The 18,618-nt window shown below is 51.8% G+C and overlaps 1 protein-coding gene across 7 annotated transcripts in view; it reads right to left on the bottom strand.

Annotated features, from left to right (window-relative positions):
* The window catches only part of CBFA2T2 (CBFA2/RUNX1 partner transcriptional co-repressor 2), a 58,054-nt gene that overhangs the window by 2,900 nt on the left and 36,536 nt on the right, over positions 1-18,618 (bottom strand). For 4 of the 7 annotated variants that reach the window (XM_063404673.1, XM_063404678.1, XM_063404677.1 and 1 more), the window contains 9 exons: positions 12,330-12,473; positions 8,988-9,229; positions 7,339-7,428; positions 6,468-6,649; positions 5,595-5,848; positions 4,846-4,931; positions 3,733-3,928; positions 2,398-2,469; positions 1,885-2,075 (listed from right to left, as the gene is read on the bottom strand). In XM_063404673.1, coding sequence (XP_063260743.1) covers positions 1,885-2,075; positions 2,398-2,469; positions 3,733-3,928; positions 4,846-4,931; positions 5,595-5,848; positions 6,468-6,649; positions 7,339-7,428; positions 8,988-9,229; positions 12,330-12,473 — 1,457 coding nt within the window. The remainder of the gene's footprint in view (positions 1-1,884; positions 2,076-2,397; positions 2,470-3,732; positions 3,929-4,845; positions 4,932-5,594; positions 5,849-6,467; positions 6,650-7,338; positions 7,429-8,987; positions 9,230-12,329; positions 12,474-18,618) is intronic. The other 3 variants (XM_063404675.1, XM_063404674.1, XM_063404676.1) reach the window with 3 other exon arrangements.

The raw sequence follows: 18,618 nt of genomic DNA, 5'->3' as shown, positions 1-18,618 counted from the left end.
AAATGCTCATTTGAAAGCCTCCCAGCCAGGTGGAAGCACTGCCAGAGCCCAAGCTTCAATCTGGAAGCAGAGCACAGCCCCTCTGGCCGGCGGAGAGGAGTCAGCTGGTGCTGCCGGCGTGCCACGGCTTCCCTGGGAGCGGGGCCGGGGCCAGCCCGGCTGCAGCTGCTCCGGGGAGGGAGGGAGGGAGGGAGGGGAGGGGCAGAGCAGCCTCCCTGCAGCTGGAGCAGGGCGTAGCAAACACGTTCTGGGGAGGGCAAGCTGGGCTGTGGGAACGCAGCCTGTGTCAGAGCTGGCCTTTGTGGGGACACGGCTGCTGCGACCACCATCGGAGAGCTGCGGCAGCGCGGGGCTGGGAGATGCTGGGCTGTACTGGGCAGCCCTGCCATGGGGAAGGGCTGGGAGATTCCCACTGCCAGGCCCAGCACTGGAGCCACCAGCTCATGGTGATGATTTATGGGCTGGCAGTGGAGCACCTGACTGGAGCTCACTTTGGAGTGAGCTGCTCCAGAGCCTGCATGTCCCCAAGGGTCCTCCACCTTCCAGGAGAAGCAGGACTTGTGACCAAAAAGCCCCTACCAAAGGCTGTGGTAGTTGTTGGAAAACTGGGTCACTGTTTCACAGCTGTTTACACTTCAAATGTTTTTCAACTGTGTTGCAAAGGTTACAAGATGTGCCAGAACACAGGACAGCTTTTAGACAAGGGCCCTAGGGCTTGCAGAGGGGTGCTCAGCAGCTCTCCAGGTCCCAGGCTGCTCCTCAGCACAGCTGGAGAAGGAGGACACTCCTCTGCTATTCCCCTATGGAGAAATCACTACTTGCCTCATTCCTTCCATGGCTTCCTGAGCAGTTCCACCCACACCCATCGTGTGACTGCTGTGTTCAACCCTCAGCAGTTTCACTGGGAATTGCAGTATGGACATCCTTCTCTGGAATGACACCCAATAATCCCATGGCTCTGGCTGCGCTTCCTAGGCCTCAGTTGAGCTGAAACCCACCAAGAGGAGGGGATGGACCTGCAGCCCCCACATCCCAGCAGACAAGGACAGCATGGTTCCACCAGATTTCTGCTCAGCAGACACAAACCCTCTGCTCTTGCACGTGTAGAGAAATTAAAATATGGAGCAAAGCTCACATGGATGGGATGTGGTAGGGCAGGAATGAGCCATGTGATACCCCTTGCCCAAAATCTCTACCAAGTGAACTTCCTGTTAAGCAACAGGGAGGGTAAGTGATGATAGAAGAGTGGAAAGAGGTTCTCTGAGGTACCCGTTCAGCACATGTCACTGGCTGTGACAAACCAAGAGCCATCCCCTCTTTTCCACCCTGCAAGTGTGGTACAGACCACCAGGAATGTGCAAGAGCTTTTCCTGCAGCCCAGCTTCTGCCCTGCTCTATTTTCAAGCCCACAAACAGCAATTTCTTTTCTGCAAAGATTAAGTACCCCACCATAATTTCTGAGCTAAACTAATGCATGCACCAGCATCCTTTTCTTTTTGCCCCTACACCTCTTCCAATCCCACAAAATCCCTGGTGATTACACTGAGTCCAGCTCAGGGTGCCTGGTGGTTGCACACACGTGTTCACACATTGCTCAGCCTGATTCCCTGCCAGCAAAACCTAAAAAGGATTTTTGATGATTTTGGTGCATTGCTTTAGTTATTGATTGAAGAGAGATTTCTAAAAGGAAAAGGTTGAAGACTGGATGGAGTTTGGAGCACCCTGGCCTAGTGGAAGGTGTCCCTGCCCATGACAGGAGCTTGGAATGAGATGATCTTTGAGGTCTCTTCCAACCCAATCCACTGTGTGATCTATGACTCTGTGAAAAGGGGTGGGGGGAGCTGCAGCCTTGGAAAGCCCTTGCCAGCCGCCCCTGGCACTCACCTCTGTGGACTCCTCCTGCTCGTTGATGACGAGGAAGGCGTCCTCGGTGGCCTGGCGCTTGGCGTCGGCGATGGTCTGCTCCATGCGCGCCCGCTCCGACGCGATCATCTCGAACGCCTTCTGCTCCGCCTCCGCCACCGCCTTCTGCACCTCCGACATGGCCTGGCGCTTCACCTCGTTCACAGCTTCTTCTGGAAGGAAAGAGCAGCCTCACCCACCCACCCTGGGAACGAGGGGAGCCTCCCAGAGAAACAGCTCCAGCCGTGTGTTCCCAGCGCCCGCATCCCGACCGCTCCCGGGAGCAGCGAGGCCGGCTCAGTCCCACGGGATCCCTGCGGCACTACGGAGGAGCAGAGCCCTTCAGAAAGGCCTCGGTGGGATGTTGGCAGCCAGATGTGCACGCCCTGGGGCGTTCCTGCAGCTGGGCCCCTGCTGTTTCTGCACAGCAAATCCACATCTGTGTTTACCCGAGCGACGCGCAGCGTCCCCGGCCGGGTCACCGCAGACACTCACCGGCTTTCTTCCAGATCTCCTCCGTGACGTAGCCCGTCCCCGACCTGCTGCTGAACTCCCGCAGGGAATCTGCTGGAGTAAGGGACACAGGGAAAGGTTGGCAAGGCCTCATCCTGCCCAGCTGCCGCTCACATGCCCAGTGGCACCTCAGGACATCGCGGGGCAGGGAAGTATTGACCAGCTAAAACTCAAAGCAGAGGATTCCTATGGTTAAAGCCTTCCTTCAAACACTCAGATGACAAATTACAACGTTTAATTAGCACCTTGCATAATTTATGACACCGTATAACCTATCTCCTGGTGCTCTAAAACAACAGGCAATGCTTATAAATGTATGTTATCCCACTTCTGCACTGTCCAGGGGCTGTGAGCATCAATCTGTAGACCAGCAGTTTACATTAAGCACAGCATTTCCCAATCCCAGGGCAATTCAAAGGCTTGAACCGATGGACAAACTGTCCTCTGAAACATCTGGAGATGCTGCTTGATGCTTAACTGCACCTCCTCACAAGAGCAACAGAGCTTGAAAATTATCCCTACGTCTCACAGAGGGAGAAAACAACAGCGTTCCAGATTTGTATAGAAATTTTGAAGTATATCACCTTTAACAATGTGGGGCTGGAAGTGTATTTGTCATGATATCCTTAAATATAGAAGGGCTAAAAGTTGGCTGTGCCCCCCAGGCTGCCACACACCCCCACTGCTCCTCAGGCTTTGTGCCAACTGGAGCCAGGGGCACTTGGATTCCTTGCAGGAGGATTCACTTTACATTTTGTATACAAACAAGTAGAATATACATCAAATTGACATTTATTCTTGCTAGAAGAAATCCATTTTTATTACTGAATAATCAGAGGGTTTTTTCCCCAGAACTTGATTTGCAGCGGGTTTGTTTGGATGGAAATCAGAATCACATTGAAATAAATCAGCATTTTAGACTTATTTTTTGTATAGGGCCAAACCCCTGCATACTGGAGGGGGAAACCAGTCAGCTTTGATAAAGTTGACTCACAATACAAAAATAGAATTAGTAACACAGGTAGCTATTACACTTACAAAAGCCTTTGGTATTTTTAGAATAAATAGACCTTGACATTTAAAATCCTTCAGGCAAGAGGGACTGGAAGGGGAGAGTGGTGGAGACTAACACTTCTGCCTTTTCACCCCCGGGTTTATCAGCTTCGGCCAGCAATGACAAGGGAGAGGCTCTCCCAGCACGAGACACCAACAAAACCTGCTCGGCGTGTGCCTCTCTTCAAACCCTCAGAGAAACCCCCGAGCAGCGCTTCACCAACCTCATCCCACGCCCGGCCCACGGCCCCGCCGCCCGCTCACCGCTGCCCGCAGAGTCGGCGCTGGCGGGGCTGTGCTGGCGGCTCAGCAGCTCCGCGCCCGCCTTGCGCGCCTCGGCCGTCTCGGAGCAGCGCCGCTTCCAGTAGTTGAGCTCCTCCCTGTCGGCCTCCTGGCAGCGCCGCAGCACCGCCATGGAGCGCCGCGTCTTCTCCACCATCTCCATGATGCAGTTCAGGGCCTGCCGGAGGGGAGGGCTCTGGGTCACGCCAGGTTTTGTCTCAGGCAGGTGAGATGGGAGCGAGGCGGTTTCCCAGGATTTGGGACGGTGCCGTGCCCAAGGGTACAGCACCAGGTAGGGTCACCACAAGAGGCAGCTCAACCATGCTCCTTAAAGTGGAGAGGAAAACCCCACCACGTTCCTGTGGGATTGGTTATGACCCTGGTGCCAGCGCTCTACAGTCACAGCCCAACTCCAAATATTCAGCTACGAGGCCTCTGCTCCACCCCACCACCATCCCCTCAAAAAAAACCCCATTAGCTTTAGACCATAAGGTCTCTCTGCATTTATGATCAAAGCCGAATTTTAATCCCATCTCTTTGAGGGAAACAGCAGTGAAGTGCCTGGAGGAGCTGCCTTGCTCAGAAGGAAAAAGCTCAGCATAAAATCTGCTAGAAGCATCAGGTCTTGCTGTTGATGCCCTTTTTGGTCCATAAAAGGCTGGCACCTCAGGGAAAAAAAGCCTTAAAATACACTAATGATAGACTGACTCATTTTGTAAGTCTGAGCTGCACTTAGCACATCTGTGCACTTGTGCTGGTCAGGGCTGGGGCAGAAAAGATCCCAGTGGGGATAAGGCTGGGTTTGGTTGCTCAGCCAGCCACATCAGCAGCTGGCCATGCTCTGCAGGAGAAGCTCCCAGCTCCCATCCACACCAATTTTAGTTTCCACTGTCCATGGGCAAAGGAAACCTGCCAGGAAAGTGCGACAGCTCCTCTCAGCCCTCTCCACCATCCACCTGCTTGTGGTGGCTTGTTCCTCCACCAGCCACCAGGAGAGCCTGGGTATGGTATCAAGAAGGAAATCACCCATTGAGCAGCTGGAACTCTGGGCTGCTGCTTCCCACAGAGCTTCCCACAGCCCCTGCCATCCCTTACGTGATCGAGATGCTTCCACTCATCCGCCCACTCCCTCTCTGTCAGGCGGTGATCCACCAGCTCGTCCTGGTAGCCTCCATTCAATCCTGCAACAAGCCACAGCCACAGAGGGATTAGATGGACCAGTGCAGAGAGAAGCAGTCCCAAATCAAGAACAAAGAGCTTTATTTCCAGCTCCACATAGCTGGGATTTTAAAACACATCTCCAGGTGGCAGCTCTACAGGGGTAATTCCATGCTGGTCCTTTTTTATCCCTGTCTGCTTCACTGTCTGGGAAGTGCAACAATCCACTTGTGGCTCCAGCTCTGACCTGCTTGTGGAGCTGGTTCTCCTGTTATAAACTCACAGCAGCTCAAAGCCTGTGATTCAGGCTGTTGTGCTGGAAACACATCATGCACCTCCCACACATCCCTTGGAGATTGGAGAAACAGGGCAGGGGGTCAATCTCTGCTCTCCTGCTTTGCAGATCTTGGAAAAGTTAATTTCTATTTCCCTGTCCTCTCATCCTGCCTCCTGGGCTGGCTCACACACCAAGTCCTTCCTCCCCACCCTCAGTGACTCCAGCCTTCACACAGGGAAATACAAACTCTCAACCTTCCTGTTTGTAACTCCCCATGGGGAGCCGTTTCCTCTGAACTCCCTGCAAAGACTCAGCTGTGAGGACATGCCCAGCATCACACATCTTTGGGTACGAGTGGCCAAGCAGAGACCAACACCAAAGCTCAATGAGGAACCCTCCAGGCTCTCACCAAGCCCGCCGTGCCTGTCCCGGATCTCTCTGTGCTCCAGCATCTTGCTGGGGTCCCTGTAGAGGTGGGAGGTGGCAATATCTTCCAAGGTGTAGTGCTGAAGGGGCGGCGGGGTGGGGTGGAACTGCCCGCTGGGGTTCATCAGGGGGATGGTGAGGGCAGGGCTGTGCCGGGGCGCGGGGCTGATGGTGCAAACCCTCTTGGCTGGAGGCTCTGTCGGCAGCGACTCCCTCTCAAAGCTGCTGTCTTCCCTCCTGCAATCACACCAGCAGAGACAGGCATTCCTTAGCATCCCATAAATGTACTCAGAAAGATGCAGATTTGGAATCAGCAGGGTTTGGGCAGCAATGATTTTACCACGGGCTAAATGCAGAGAGCTCAAACAAATGCGCTCAATTTGTGAGGCGATGCACAAAGTGACCCCGTCAAAGAAAAGGGTTCAGGATGCCTGAGTGCTGTGATTCATCTCTCTGAGCATGACCAAATTAAAATTTCACAGTTTTTATAAATTTGAGGCGTGCTCCACATAATTGCATAACAACTTTTATCTTGGAATAAAACGTGGTGAAAATGAAGCGCATCCTTCCCAGCCCTGCCAATGCCTCCGTTCATTGCCTTGGGGGTGGGAAACTGCTCAGCTCTCTGGCTGGGGTTTTTCAGTCCCTAAAGTGCCTCTGGGGACAGAACCTGCCTGAAAGGGGAACCCAGCCTGGATTCACAGTGCACTAGGAGCAGTCATTGGACTCTCAGAACAGCCAGAGTAGCTGCTGGCAGTGATAAGATCCTGGATGCTGCTTAAAGCTTTGTCAGCAGCAAAGATAAAAAAAAAGTCACGACTTCAACAACCGAGCAGTGACAGAAGCTGTTTTTCACCTGTCTGGACTGTGCCTCTTGCCATTGCCGTTGACCTCGATGAGCAGCTCGGAGGAGTCAGAGGGAGACGTGGTGTTGGTGTTGAGCAGGATGTGCTCGTGCTGTGCCAGGTACTGGGAGGGCGTTTGCTTGGCAGCGCGGGCACAGTGCAGCAGCTCCCGCTGCAGCAGAGGGAGGTTGGCCTGGAAGGCAAGCACAGGGCTGGATTACAGCTGTTCCAAAAGGTTTGGTCTTCATGAATACCTCAGTAACACCTGTGGCCCTCACTCAGGATCCTCCAGCTCCTGGTGTCTGCACTGTCAGATTTACCTGTGTTTTCCCAGGAGCCTAATGTTGGTGGATTCAAAATCCAAGTGTTACAGGAAGCACTGTGTGCTTCTAGCATCTAGTTACCCAGAGATGTTGTGGAATCCCCATCCCTGGAAATACTCAAGGCCAGGTTGGACAGAGCTTGGAGCAACCTGGTCTAGTGGAAAGTGTCCCTGATCATGGCAGGGGCTGGAATGAGATGGGCTTTAAGGTCCCTTCCAACCCATTCTGCGATTCTGTGATTTAACCATCCCAGACAGACTCCGTGTGCCAGCACTTCAAACATTCTAGATCTGAACATTTGCAAATAGGATTACAGGCTCAGAAGCTGCCACATGGAGCTTGGTTTGCCTCCTTTATCCCCAGCACACAAGCAGACATATGTGGCACACAGCACGTCAGCCAGTCCCACACGGCCAGCGCTGTGCTCTGTGCAGTCTGTCTTGGGCTCCAGCAGAATCGCTGTGGTGCTTGCAGGGAGAGCTTTCCCAGCAGTGTCACAGTGCCAAGAGACACAGGCAGGCACACGGAGTGTCAGCACGCCCCAGCAGCTCTCTGTCACCTTCAGGAAGGGGATCACAAACGGCCGCAGGGGGAAGTTGGTCGCCTCTTGCAGCTTGCAGTGAAATTCCTCGATTGTCACCGTCGAGTTCTGAGAAAAGAAATTAAGAAGTGAAATGGCAATTTGTTCTTATTTTTAGACATGTGGGAAATGGCTCCAAATGAACAGAACTGGGAGGGAGACAGCATCTGCCGCTCCAGGACTGACAGTGTTTGCATTGGATCCTGCTGGATGCAGCCAGCAAGGCTCAGGCCAGCGGAGCAGGAATGCTGCACTAGAAGAGGGGCGGGAGCTGCCTGGCTCAGCACCCTCCCAGCTCCAGGGTGGGAGGCAGAGGATGACTCCAGGGCAGCAGGACCCAGCTGGCATCTACTGCATGCTGGGGCAGGCTGTGGAGGGTCAGATCTCAATCCCAGCTGCTCAGAACTGCACACCTTCCTCCCCTTCCTCCCTTTCAGTTCTCCTCATCTAACCTATCCACGGAGTCTTCTGTTCACCGTGGTCCTCTCCTGGTCCAGCCCTGTCTCCTCCAGGGCTGCTCAGACTGGGGAAGCCCTGGGACAGCAGCATTTGATAATCTGCATACACAAAACTCAGCCCTAAAGCAATAAGCACAATCTGGGGTGAGAACAACAGCCGAAGGGACGTGGACAGCTTCTCCTTCCCTCCCTAAACATGCTAAGGTAGGCTAAGGTACTATCCTACATACATGGAACTAAACATGCTACATAAATGCAGCAGCAGCATTTTACATCCAGTGCTTAAGCTCTGGCAGTGACCCTCAGGACATGGACAGACTCAGGTTTGCTGCCAACCTCGGAAGCAGAAATGCTCCAGGCTGCTGCAGTCCAGCTCCCTTCAGTGCCTGCTGAGCCTCTAAAGGAGATGTACCAAAAAGCAGAGATCAGTGCAGGAGCCCCACTGCGTGCCCCATGGAACCACAGCTGCCCAGGGCTCCAGGGCCTCAGGACAACGTCACAGAATGGTTTGGAAAGGCCACCTCATTCCACCCCTGCCATGAGCAGGGACACCTTCCACTGTCCCAAGCCCTGTCCAGCCTGGCCTTGGGCACTGCCAGGGATCCAGGGGCAGCCACAGCTGTCCTGGGCACCCTGTGCCAGGGCCTCACACCCTCACAGGGAACAATTCCTTCCCAATATGCAATCCAAACCTCCTCTTTTTCAGTTTAAGGCAATTCCCTCTTCCCTGTCACTCCATGCCTTTGTAAAGCATGTGGAGTATCATGTCTAATGCACTGGACAGCATTTCTCCCAGTTATTCTGTATAAATGCAAACACTGGATACAATTCTGCAGCAAGACCAGTTCATTTGGGTTTGAAGGGTGTTCTCATAGCAGGGATTAGGAATGAGATGATCTTTAAGGTCCCAAATCAAACCATTCTGTGATTCTATGATTTACAGAAAAGCTTTGTCCAATTCCTTCCAGGTTTCCTTAAGTTTAGCTGCACACAAGCTCATGCCTAAGCCACTGGACCAGCAGCTCTTTGAAACATAACAAAGGCAAGAGAAAAGAAATCACTGAGTTTCTCAGGAAGCACAAACATCTTTCCTCAGCAAAGATGCAAACAGACAACCTCATGTGCCAGGACCTGTGAAAAGCCAGGAGCCCGGGAGGGTGCAGGACTCACCACGAGCGCCAGCACCAGGGTGCGGACCTTCTCCCCGATCTCCGGTGAGATGTCATTCCCAAACTGCTGCAGGGTGGTGAGGAAGCGCTTCAGCTTGCTGAGCTGCCGGGCTCCACACGTGGCTGGGAGCTGCTGGTTGGTCAGCGAGGAGGAGGAGGACGAGGAAGGGCCATTGCTGAACCTCTGGGGTGGGGATGGGGCCCCGTTCAGTGTCGGGGGGGAATGGTTTATCCCGTTGGGCACTGCAGAGGGGAGACAGAAGCCGTGCTGAGCACCAGACGAACACATCCCTGTGCTCTGCTGCTCAAGTGGATCCATGCCCCAGCCAGGAGGCTGCTGCTGCTCAGGGGCAGCTCAGGTGGCTCCACCTCGGCCGAGGAGGGCCGGCAGAGCCTGCCCTGCGCCTGCCATCCCTCCCTGGGGATTTACAGGGAGTTTCGCAAACACAGTTGTTTTTTCCACCCTGGTCCCATCTGCAGCTTTGCCTCCTGTAAGTGGTGAGCATGTCGAAACAGACTGAAGGGCTGGAAGTTTGGGAACTCGGCAAGGGATTAGGATAAATTGTTGACATCCCCACACTGTGGTTGCACAATGTTGAGCCCTGTCTGACGAGCAGCTGTGCACTGGGGCCTCAACTCTGTATAAACCCTGAATTTCAGAGTGAAAAGCACATCACTGGAAATAGAGTCATAGCTGATCCACTGCGTTTATCCTTAAAAACCCAGCCCTGAATCCCTTATGGATTTAAGTGCTGACAAGAGGGCCACAAGGCATAAAAATCATGTCAAGGGATGGTGTTTAGAGAAGCCCTGAAACCACCTGGCAGAGCTGTCCCTTGCCTGTGGGAGGAGCAGAGACTTGCAAGAAAAGATGCCAAAATTCCTGCTACAGCTTTACGAGGATCATACCAAATCCTGATGAACCCAGTGAGGGGTTTTTCAGAGAAGACAGGAGGTACTTGAACAGTTGAACCACTCTGGGGCATGCCAGGGTTGGAGGCTGGAAAGGCTCCACACACCTGGACCTTGGTGGTGAGCACAGGAGGGAAACTTAACCAGAGTCAGTTAAGATGCAAGGAAAGATAAGGCCACAGAGAACATCAGGGGTGGTTCCTGCTAACCAAGGGGTGACAGCCCTCACTGACAGATGAAGAGATAAAGGTGAAGGCCAGCACTGAGAGGATAGAGGTACAAAGGCAATGTGAGCTCATGCCTTTTGTTATGGAGCAAAGCAACCTGAAAAACTCCTGTTCACACCCCCAAAGCAGCAAAGCAACAGGGACATCAGGATGTACCCACAGGTACAGCTCCACAGAGTACACCAGAGCTGTGTGAAAGGCAAGGCCTTTCATGTAATTACTCATGAAGGCCTTTACTTCGCTATGAAAGGGTTATAAATAGGGTGAGGCTGCCAAGAGAAGCTCCACTCAAGGCTGTGCAGCTCCGTGCTCTGCTGCGGCCACAACTGAGGCGCTTTCCCCCTTCTCTGTTTCACTTCCTCTTAGTCTTTCAGATGAAAGTCTGAGGAGAGCAAGGGGCTCTATTTATACCTCAGGAGAAAGAGGGGCTGAGAGACACTCCTGGGGCTGTGGGGGACCCTCAGGAGAGGCTGCCAAGGAGGGGGCAGAGGATGGACAGGGGGATGCCACGGAGCAGAGCAGGGTCGGGGCTGTGTCAGACATGGCCCTGTAAGTGCGCTCTGCGTTTGGGGCTCACCCTCCTGACCCTCTGCCCAGGGCCCACTGCAGGGCAGCTGGCAGCTCTCTGATCCTGCACATCACCAGGGTCTGCTCCACCACACCACACAGCCAGGCTGGCACCTCAGCACCAGGTGAGAGCACAGCGCTGCACCAAGCGAGGCAGTGCACCAAGACCGGGGGGATTGCTGGTCTGGGGGCAGCAGGATGATAAAATTCCTGGGAACAAAGTCCCCACCTAAGGCTACTCTTTAATTCTGCCTTAGGTCCTACACAGTCAAAGGTTTTGCTGCTTCTCCAACCCTGTGTTAGTGATCCATAGGCAGGCATGACTCTGTTCCAACTGCTCCACCCCACCTGCCCAAGCCATGGGCTTTGACAGGGCAGGTCACACCCCCACTGAGTGACCAAGACCCTCTGGTGCAACTGAGAAATGAAAAAGCAAGAAGGAACTTCACCACAGGTCGCATCTCTCATCTATCTTGGAAAGAGGCAATTAAGTCATCTGCAATCAGCAGATTCAGGCTTCTTGGCCCTCAACAGCATGCCAAGCATCCTCATTGGAAAAATTAATTTCTGTCACTTTGCTAATGGTCTTTTTCTGTCTGAGCAAAAGGAGAGCCATTAAAAACGCCTGAGCACATCAAGATGGGGACAATGTGTCTGGAGGGATAACCCGGTGATTAGTGCTGCTGCCAGCACCACACAGCACATCACAGTGTGTCCTCCAGGAGGCTGGGCTGCAAATCTCCAAAGCCCACTGCCAGCACAGAACTCTGAGACAGCCCAGACACCGTCATGGACAGCACAGCAAGGCACAGGCAGCCAGGGAACGCTCTGTGCAGGGAAAAGGGGTGAGGAGAGCATGGAAAATATGTGCATGTCATGTGTGGGGGTCAGATAACTCTATGCCCAACAAAGTAAAGCAGCTTTGCTCTGGAACAATGCGTTTAAAAGGACATTAAATGGCTTAAATGTTGGCTAAAGGAGGAAAAAAAAAGACCCTCTGTAGGCTGTAAGAGAAGGCTGAAGGTCCTTTCCATCCATGGTGTCACCTCTAAGCAACTCTCAGCTAGAAGTGGGTGCAAAGCTGTGCTACAGCTGGGCAGGATCAGGACTGACTGTGCCTTAATAGGAAAGATTATAAAGAGAAGATGGAGAAAATAGAATCTGGATGGACAGCAAGGAATTTTCAATGCTGGGAAATTAAAAAAGAGAAAAACTTTCTAATCTCAGCTGCAGGAATGCTGTCTGCAAAGTGAGATACAGCAGAGTGGGAATTAACTCCTCCAAAAGATAAAGAGGAAAGCCCAGCTCTTGGCTTGCCTGAAGCTGACTTGATAAAAGATTCAATTTCTTAAGGAGTTTATGGTGGAAATCAAGGCTGCACCTGCAAAGAGAAAGACTCCAGGGAGCACCAGGCGCAAGGCAGGAGCAGGCAGGGGGGCCAAGGGGGATTGCACCCCCCTGTTTTATGTCCTGCAGGCACTACAGAAGCGCAGGAAAGCCCCGGTGCCCCTCCCTCCCAGGCAGCATCCCCTGCCGTGCCCTGGCTGATGGCTGAGACGTGCTGGGGAGCTCTGTGAGCACAGCCTGCCCTCCTGGCTGGGGCTGGTCCCAGGACAGGCACCACTCTGGGCTCTTACGTGCGGTCGGGGTGAAGGACACGGGCCGGGGGCCGCCGGCGTTGACGGGGGGCAGCGGCGGCATGTTGGGAGGAGAGGACCTGGACTGGATCTTCACTTCCACGGGCGATCCGGGCATCACTGGCACCCTCTTCTCACCAGCAACTGTACCAAGAGAAGGTGGCAAGGCTTAGTGACACTCACTGACACGCATCTCCCCGCCCAGCACGCCAGGAACAGTTGCAAGGGTGAAGATAAGAGCCGGGGGAAGTCACGCAAGGCTCGCACGCTGCTCTGGAGGGCCCGAGCTGGGGACAGGCACCCGGGGTCGTGTCCGTGGTGTCTGTGCTCACCATCCCAGCTCTGTGCTCACCATCCCAGCTCTGTGCTCACCATCCCAGCCCTCTGACTCCATCTCCTCACCCCTCATGCCCAAAGATGCTGTTCAAAGTGTTTCTGTCCGTTTGCTTTGCTCCTGTTGAAGATCTCTCTGATAGTCCCCAGATGTGCCCACACACACCTCGCTGAGCCTTTCCAGAGGAGTCACAGCCTCTGGGAGCCATGCAACAAGTGATCTGGGCTTGGGCTGTGCCAGCAGTGACTGGGGTGGGCCTGGGGTTGTAGAGATCAGCTGATATCAGCTACCCACACACCTCTCCCGTGTGCAATCTCTAGTGTCTAATCTATCACCAGCTCAAACTGCAGCTTCCTTTCCCAGCTCAGGGGAACAGTGTGACCACACTCCCAGCTCCAGTGGCTGGGATCAGCTTCACAAGACAATATAATAGGGGGATTTTTTTTTTTGAGTGGGGTATTTTTGGTTTTGAAAATGCAGACAACGCAGCAGACACAGCCTAAGGATCTCCAAAGCACAGCTCCCATGGGAGCCAGTCCCATTCCAGGGGTGCTCTGTATTGCACTGCCAGCATCCCCAGTGGCCATGACCCCAAAGAAATCACCTCTCTGAGATGATGGTCCCCACTCCCTGCTCTTCAAGCTGCCCCTCCCCTCACTCAATTAACTCACAAATGAGATGTGAGCAGCTTGTCCCACCCAGGAACACGGCTGGGTCCCCAGCACGTCCAGCTGCACCCCAGCTCAGGCTGTGAGGGAGCTCCACTCAACTCCCACCTCTCCAGTGATGTAAGCTGGGCTTGGTACCATTACCATCTAATCTGTTATCCACAGTTCTTACCAATATCTGTCAGCTGCAAGAAACTCAGCTTTTGAGCCCAGGCAAAGCGATTAAATGATGCATTCCCATGGAGCACTGAATAGGTGGCAAAATTCTGCACTGAAATACAACCCAAACCCGCTACTTCTCGACTCCCAACAACAAAAAAGCTGCTTTCGAGAGCAGAGAAAACACAAACTGGCACCTGAGCCCTGGTGTTGCTGCCTGGGATCTGCTCTGTCAGCCCCAGCACCTGCTCTGCCACCAAGCTGCCTTATTTATTTTCCTTATGGCAAGTCATGGGCAATGCCAGCGAGGTAACAAATGAACTTCGTTATCCCAGCATTTCTTTCTGCTGTTTGCAGGAAGGGGGAGCAGGGATGATACACACTGAAAATGCATATTTTCCTGCCCTGTCAGTACAGGTGGAATAACTTGGGTTGGAACCACTACAAAATCCACATCCCAGAACATCTGTGTCTTCATTTATCTAAGCCTGCTTTCAAGAAAATGAAAAATTTCTATGCTTTGCTTTCATGAAGTGGGGAGATATCAAAGCCACTACTATTAATTTTAACATATAATAACTACATTAATCCCATATTGCAAACTACTGTACATGTGGTCCAGCTTCCATACAATTGAACCCTGATGTGCAGACTCTCCCTGTCATTACCATGCATGAATATGATATTCAGATGAATAACCATGCACTGATGTACCAACATGACATCATTTATGTAGGCATACATCATGACATGTAGGCACCTATTCCAGCAGGTGAGCTAATCAGCAAGAGCAGGGAAACACCCTTGACTTTCTTTCCTCTAAATAAATGCAGCAAACCAGTGAGATTCTGTACACAAAGTCAGGGGTATTTCTACCACAAAAGGTCTGAGTTCCCTCACCCAGGCATGGAAGGGACACGCTGCTAAATGACCCAAATTTTTCTATCAAAACAGCACTAATTGTGCCTCTCCAGCACTCAGTGGCAGCTGCCTGATGACCATCCAGGGACTCACTGTCACCCACCTGCCTCCTCTTCCCATGAAACCCCCTTTCCCAGGTGTATACCAACCTGATATTGCCATACTCTGGAGAGCACAAAATCCTTAAGTTTTCTCCTATTCCTTCCTAAAATGTTCCTAGGGCACATTAAGAAAGCAGAACTAATTTGGTTAATTTACAGGGAGGGAGATAAATTTTGCATAGAATTTATAACCCCAAAATAAAACCAGCTACTGTGTGAGACACCAAAACTGAAGCCCACAAGAAGCCAACACCTTCCTTTCCAAGCCCACTCCAAAAGACAAGAAGCAAACAGGATTGTTAAATTTAAAAGCTTCCTGCTAATGACCTGGGGCATCTATAAATGCAGATAAAAACCATCTTTCTGCAGCTCTTCATTTTTAGCCTAAACATGTCCATTTAATGAGAATCATCTGAGCAAACCAGGCTGTGACCAAGGGCTTGAGTTAGCCTTGAGCTGACCTGGGGCTAAAACTGAGCCGGTGAGCTGCTCCCTGGAGAAAGGCTGCCTTCCTGCTCTCATTCTTTCACTTCCACCACTGGGAAATATTTACTGGCTCTCCAAGAGCAGCTTTTCAGCGCTGCCTCCAGATGCACAGGGAGGATGCAGAGATGCACCTCAAAATGTGGGCAAGTCACTCAGCTGTGTCACTCACCTAAAGAGTCAAATGCCATCACAGATTTTGGGTGATACTCTATCAAGAATAAATGCTGTCAATGACTGAATGCTCCAAGCACCAGAGCAAGATACCTGCCCAAACTGGAAACATTGCCCTGTTTTCCTTCAAAAACTCCTCCTTCCAAACCTTACCTAGATTAGAGACACAAATGCAGTTGTTAATTCTCAAGCAGTGCCTCCAGGAGCAGGCCAGACGTGTTTATGGCACAACACTTTGTGCCAGGCTGCCAAATGTCCAAACTTTGCAGTGACACGTGGAGCTGTGCACCAGGACCTGCCAGGGAAAGAGGCAGCAGCAACGGGGACACCTGGCTGGGAGAGCTGGCCTCTGACACACATGGGGAGGTGACTCAGGGAGAACAAAACCCAAGGAGATGCTGTTTCAGCCTTGGCTCCATGCAGGAGCTGCCCCTCCTCGGCTGTGCAGCGCCGATTTGGCAGCGCTGAGCTGCAGCTCTCAGCCGCTGGCGCTGCCGGCTGGGCACGGCAGCTGCAGCCACAGAGCAGCCTGTGCTCCTGCCCTACATATTCCTGTGTCCCATTTAAGGGGCCCAGGTGTGCAAGAGAGCAGAAAGTGCCAGAGCTGTGAGTACACCTGGAGCCCTCCCTCCCTGACAGGCTGCAAGGCCTGGGTTGATCTGCCTCCGCTCTGGCGGCCGGTGTGCACCAGATTTCCTTCGCTGCTCCAGTTCCCATCCTGGCGTAACAAATTAAAAAGGAACATATGTCAGGATTAAGTGCAGCTGATGATTTTCCTTTCTGCAGAGGAGAAAGAGCAAAGTGAGGCAGCGGGACAAGGCGCCAAGAGAAAATCTGGGGTCTCAACTGATCCTCAGAGAGGTCCCACTCCTGCGTTCCCAGCTCTCCAACACCACAGCACATTTCAGAGAGGGCAGTTTCAACACCAACTCCAGACAGATCTTATCCTATTTATTTTCTTTAAAGAATTCTTCCACCTATGTTGTTTAGTACAAAGAGTGTTGCTGTGACAGGTAGCCTCAGCATTTACTTGCAATAAAAACTGTATAAAGGAGCTGCTTTATTAATCTCTTCATGCCTGTGGGCTTGAGAAAATGGAAAAGGCAGAACAAAAAAAACCAGCAACAAGATGGGGAGTACCTCAAGTACACTGGAATTTAAGTTAGCCCTTAAACTCCTTTGGCAATTGGAGAATAAACTAAGTGATGAAAAAGGAATAAAAACAGTGCATGAGGAGAACTGGATGTTACCTTCCCCAAAAAAGCAAGATTAGGAACCGGAGAAGAGTGACAGTGAGGCAGACAGACACAAATGGTCTCCTCCTCATCCTCTTCCCAAAGTTCAAAATATAATTCAAGGCAGCATCAGGAGGTGCCCCACTCTGCTCAAGAGAAAGCCTTGATCCAGATTCCCTGGCAGAGCCACGGATTTGCTGAGACCAAGGGAAGAGAAGAAGAGTCACTGCTACAGAGCAGAAAATGGGGATGCTGTACATGATTTTACACTGTAGTGTCTGCACAGGCACAATTTCATCCTGTCACCTCCCTGAGTGATATCTTCAAGCCATTCCTGGTGCAGGGTAGGATTCCCCTTGATTCCATGGCACGAGGGTTAAGGAGGAAGGATGAACCTGCCTGCCCTGGGAGTGATTTTGGAGCTCTCATTTGTAAATAAACTGCAAACAGTCCAAACCGTGTCTCACCAACCCACGTGCCAGACTTGAGCTCTATAGCTTTCTGCAGAAGTCAAACCATAAAATATCTTGGAAGAAACAAGAGAAAACCACATGAAACACAAGATAGCCCTGCAACACCAGCAGCTATGCCCAGGTAAGGGCTTGCTTTTCCCTTTGGCAGTTTGCAGGACAGAGAACAGGCTAAAATCAGACCTTGACAACAAAGCTTTTAGCACTAAGTGGTTACACTGCAAACCTGTAAATTAACAAAGGTATTTTTTGAGTAAAAGGTATGTACAAGGGTTTGCCCAGTGATTCAGTCTCAGGAGGGAAAGCATGTAATGATTTCAGGCAGAAAGGTTTAATCAAAGCAGATGTTTTCAACTTTCATCTGGAACAGGCAGAACACATTCATAACTTAAAAAGCTTCTCCTTACCCTGAAAAGTTAAAAGCCCCAAATTCATACTGCCTTTTGAGAGGAAGGGACTGGAGAACTGTCCTAGTAACAACAGACAAGATCAGGTCCAGCAGGAGAAATTCTTTGGCCACTCATGAGCCAGGTCTAAGCTTATTCCAGAGCCAGTGACAAATAGACACCTCAAAGGTGATCCAGCCCATCCCAAAACATCCCTCAAAGCAAGGAAGATCAGCCATGCCTCTCTTTCCATTGGCCCTGACACCTCAGGTGAGCACTTGGGCTAGAGGCACGAATTATAGATCACAAACAAGTCAGCAAAATGACCCCTTCCTAAAAACAGCCCTTGGAACTTACCCCACCATTTCCACGGATCAGAGTCCCTGGTTTCAGACCAAGCAATGCCAAACTTGGCTGAACGGATGGAGAGGCCATTGGAAAGGGGGAGACGAAGGAAGGACAGACCTTGGCCAGCCCCCTGTGACCCAACCTGCTCTGTAACTCTGTGAGCAGCTCCATGTCTCATGCTGGAGCAGGCCAGGGACATGGAGCCCAGCCCTGCTGTCCCCAGCAAGGGGTACGTGCTGCAGTTGGCTCGTCACAGGGTCCCTGTTGATCGTCTGAATGCAGACGAGAGGCACAGCAGTGTAACCTGACCTGATAATGTAAATAGGGTGAAATGAAATATGGTTCGCCACCTCCCCAGCTTTGGCGAATGTTTATTTTGAATAACATGCTTATCTGCTCCAACTGCTCACCATCTGTTTTCAGTCTCCACCAAGCTAATATTTTTCACATTTAGGAACTGAGAAATGGGAAGAATTACATTTAAATTTTATTAACATCTTTCCTCCGCTCCAAGGTTGCCTTTCCCTCCCCTTGATGGCTCTAAGCCATCTGTAGAGCACCTTTGCAGTTCTTCAAGGCATGCAGATGAGAGGTGATCTACATGCAAAGCAAGAGCATCATTACTCAGCCTTCCAGAAGATGCCATTTACTGCTTCTCTACTGCAATTCCCTCCCTCACCTGCTTCCAGACAGCTTCCCCCAAGCTCAAACTCAAATCACATCGTCAAGAGAAAAGTAATATTTTATCTTTTTGCAGCATTGCTGCATCAAAAAGCAATGGAGGGGGAAGACTGAAGATAAGCATCAGGAACAAAGCAGCCAATACAGCAGCTTCCAGAAAAAAAGGATGGCTGGGTCTGTCCCAATTTGGAGGAGAGTGAGACACTGGGAGGTCTGTAGTCGACTTCTCTCTACAAATATTGACATCTATTTGCTTGTGGGGTGGTTTCTTTGCCGGAGTCAACAAAGGGTGATTTACAACCAGCACTGGGGGACACTGCATGTGGCAT

The sequence above is a fragment of the Prinia subflava genome, chromosome 8 (genome assembly GCF_021018805.1).
Source record: "Prinia subflava isolate CZ2003 ecotype Zambia chromosome 8, Cam_Psub_1.2, whole genome shotgun sequence".
NCBI lineage: Eukaryota > Metazoa > Chordata > Aves > Passeriformes > Cisticolidae > Prinia > Prinia subflava.
This window is presented reverse-complemented; position numbering and strand designations above follow the sequence as displayed.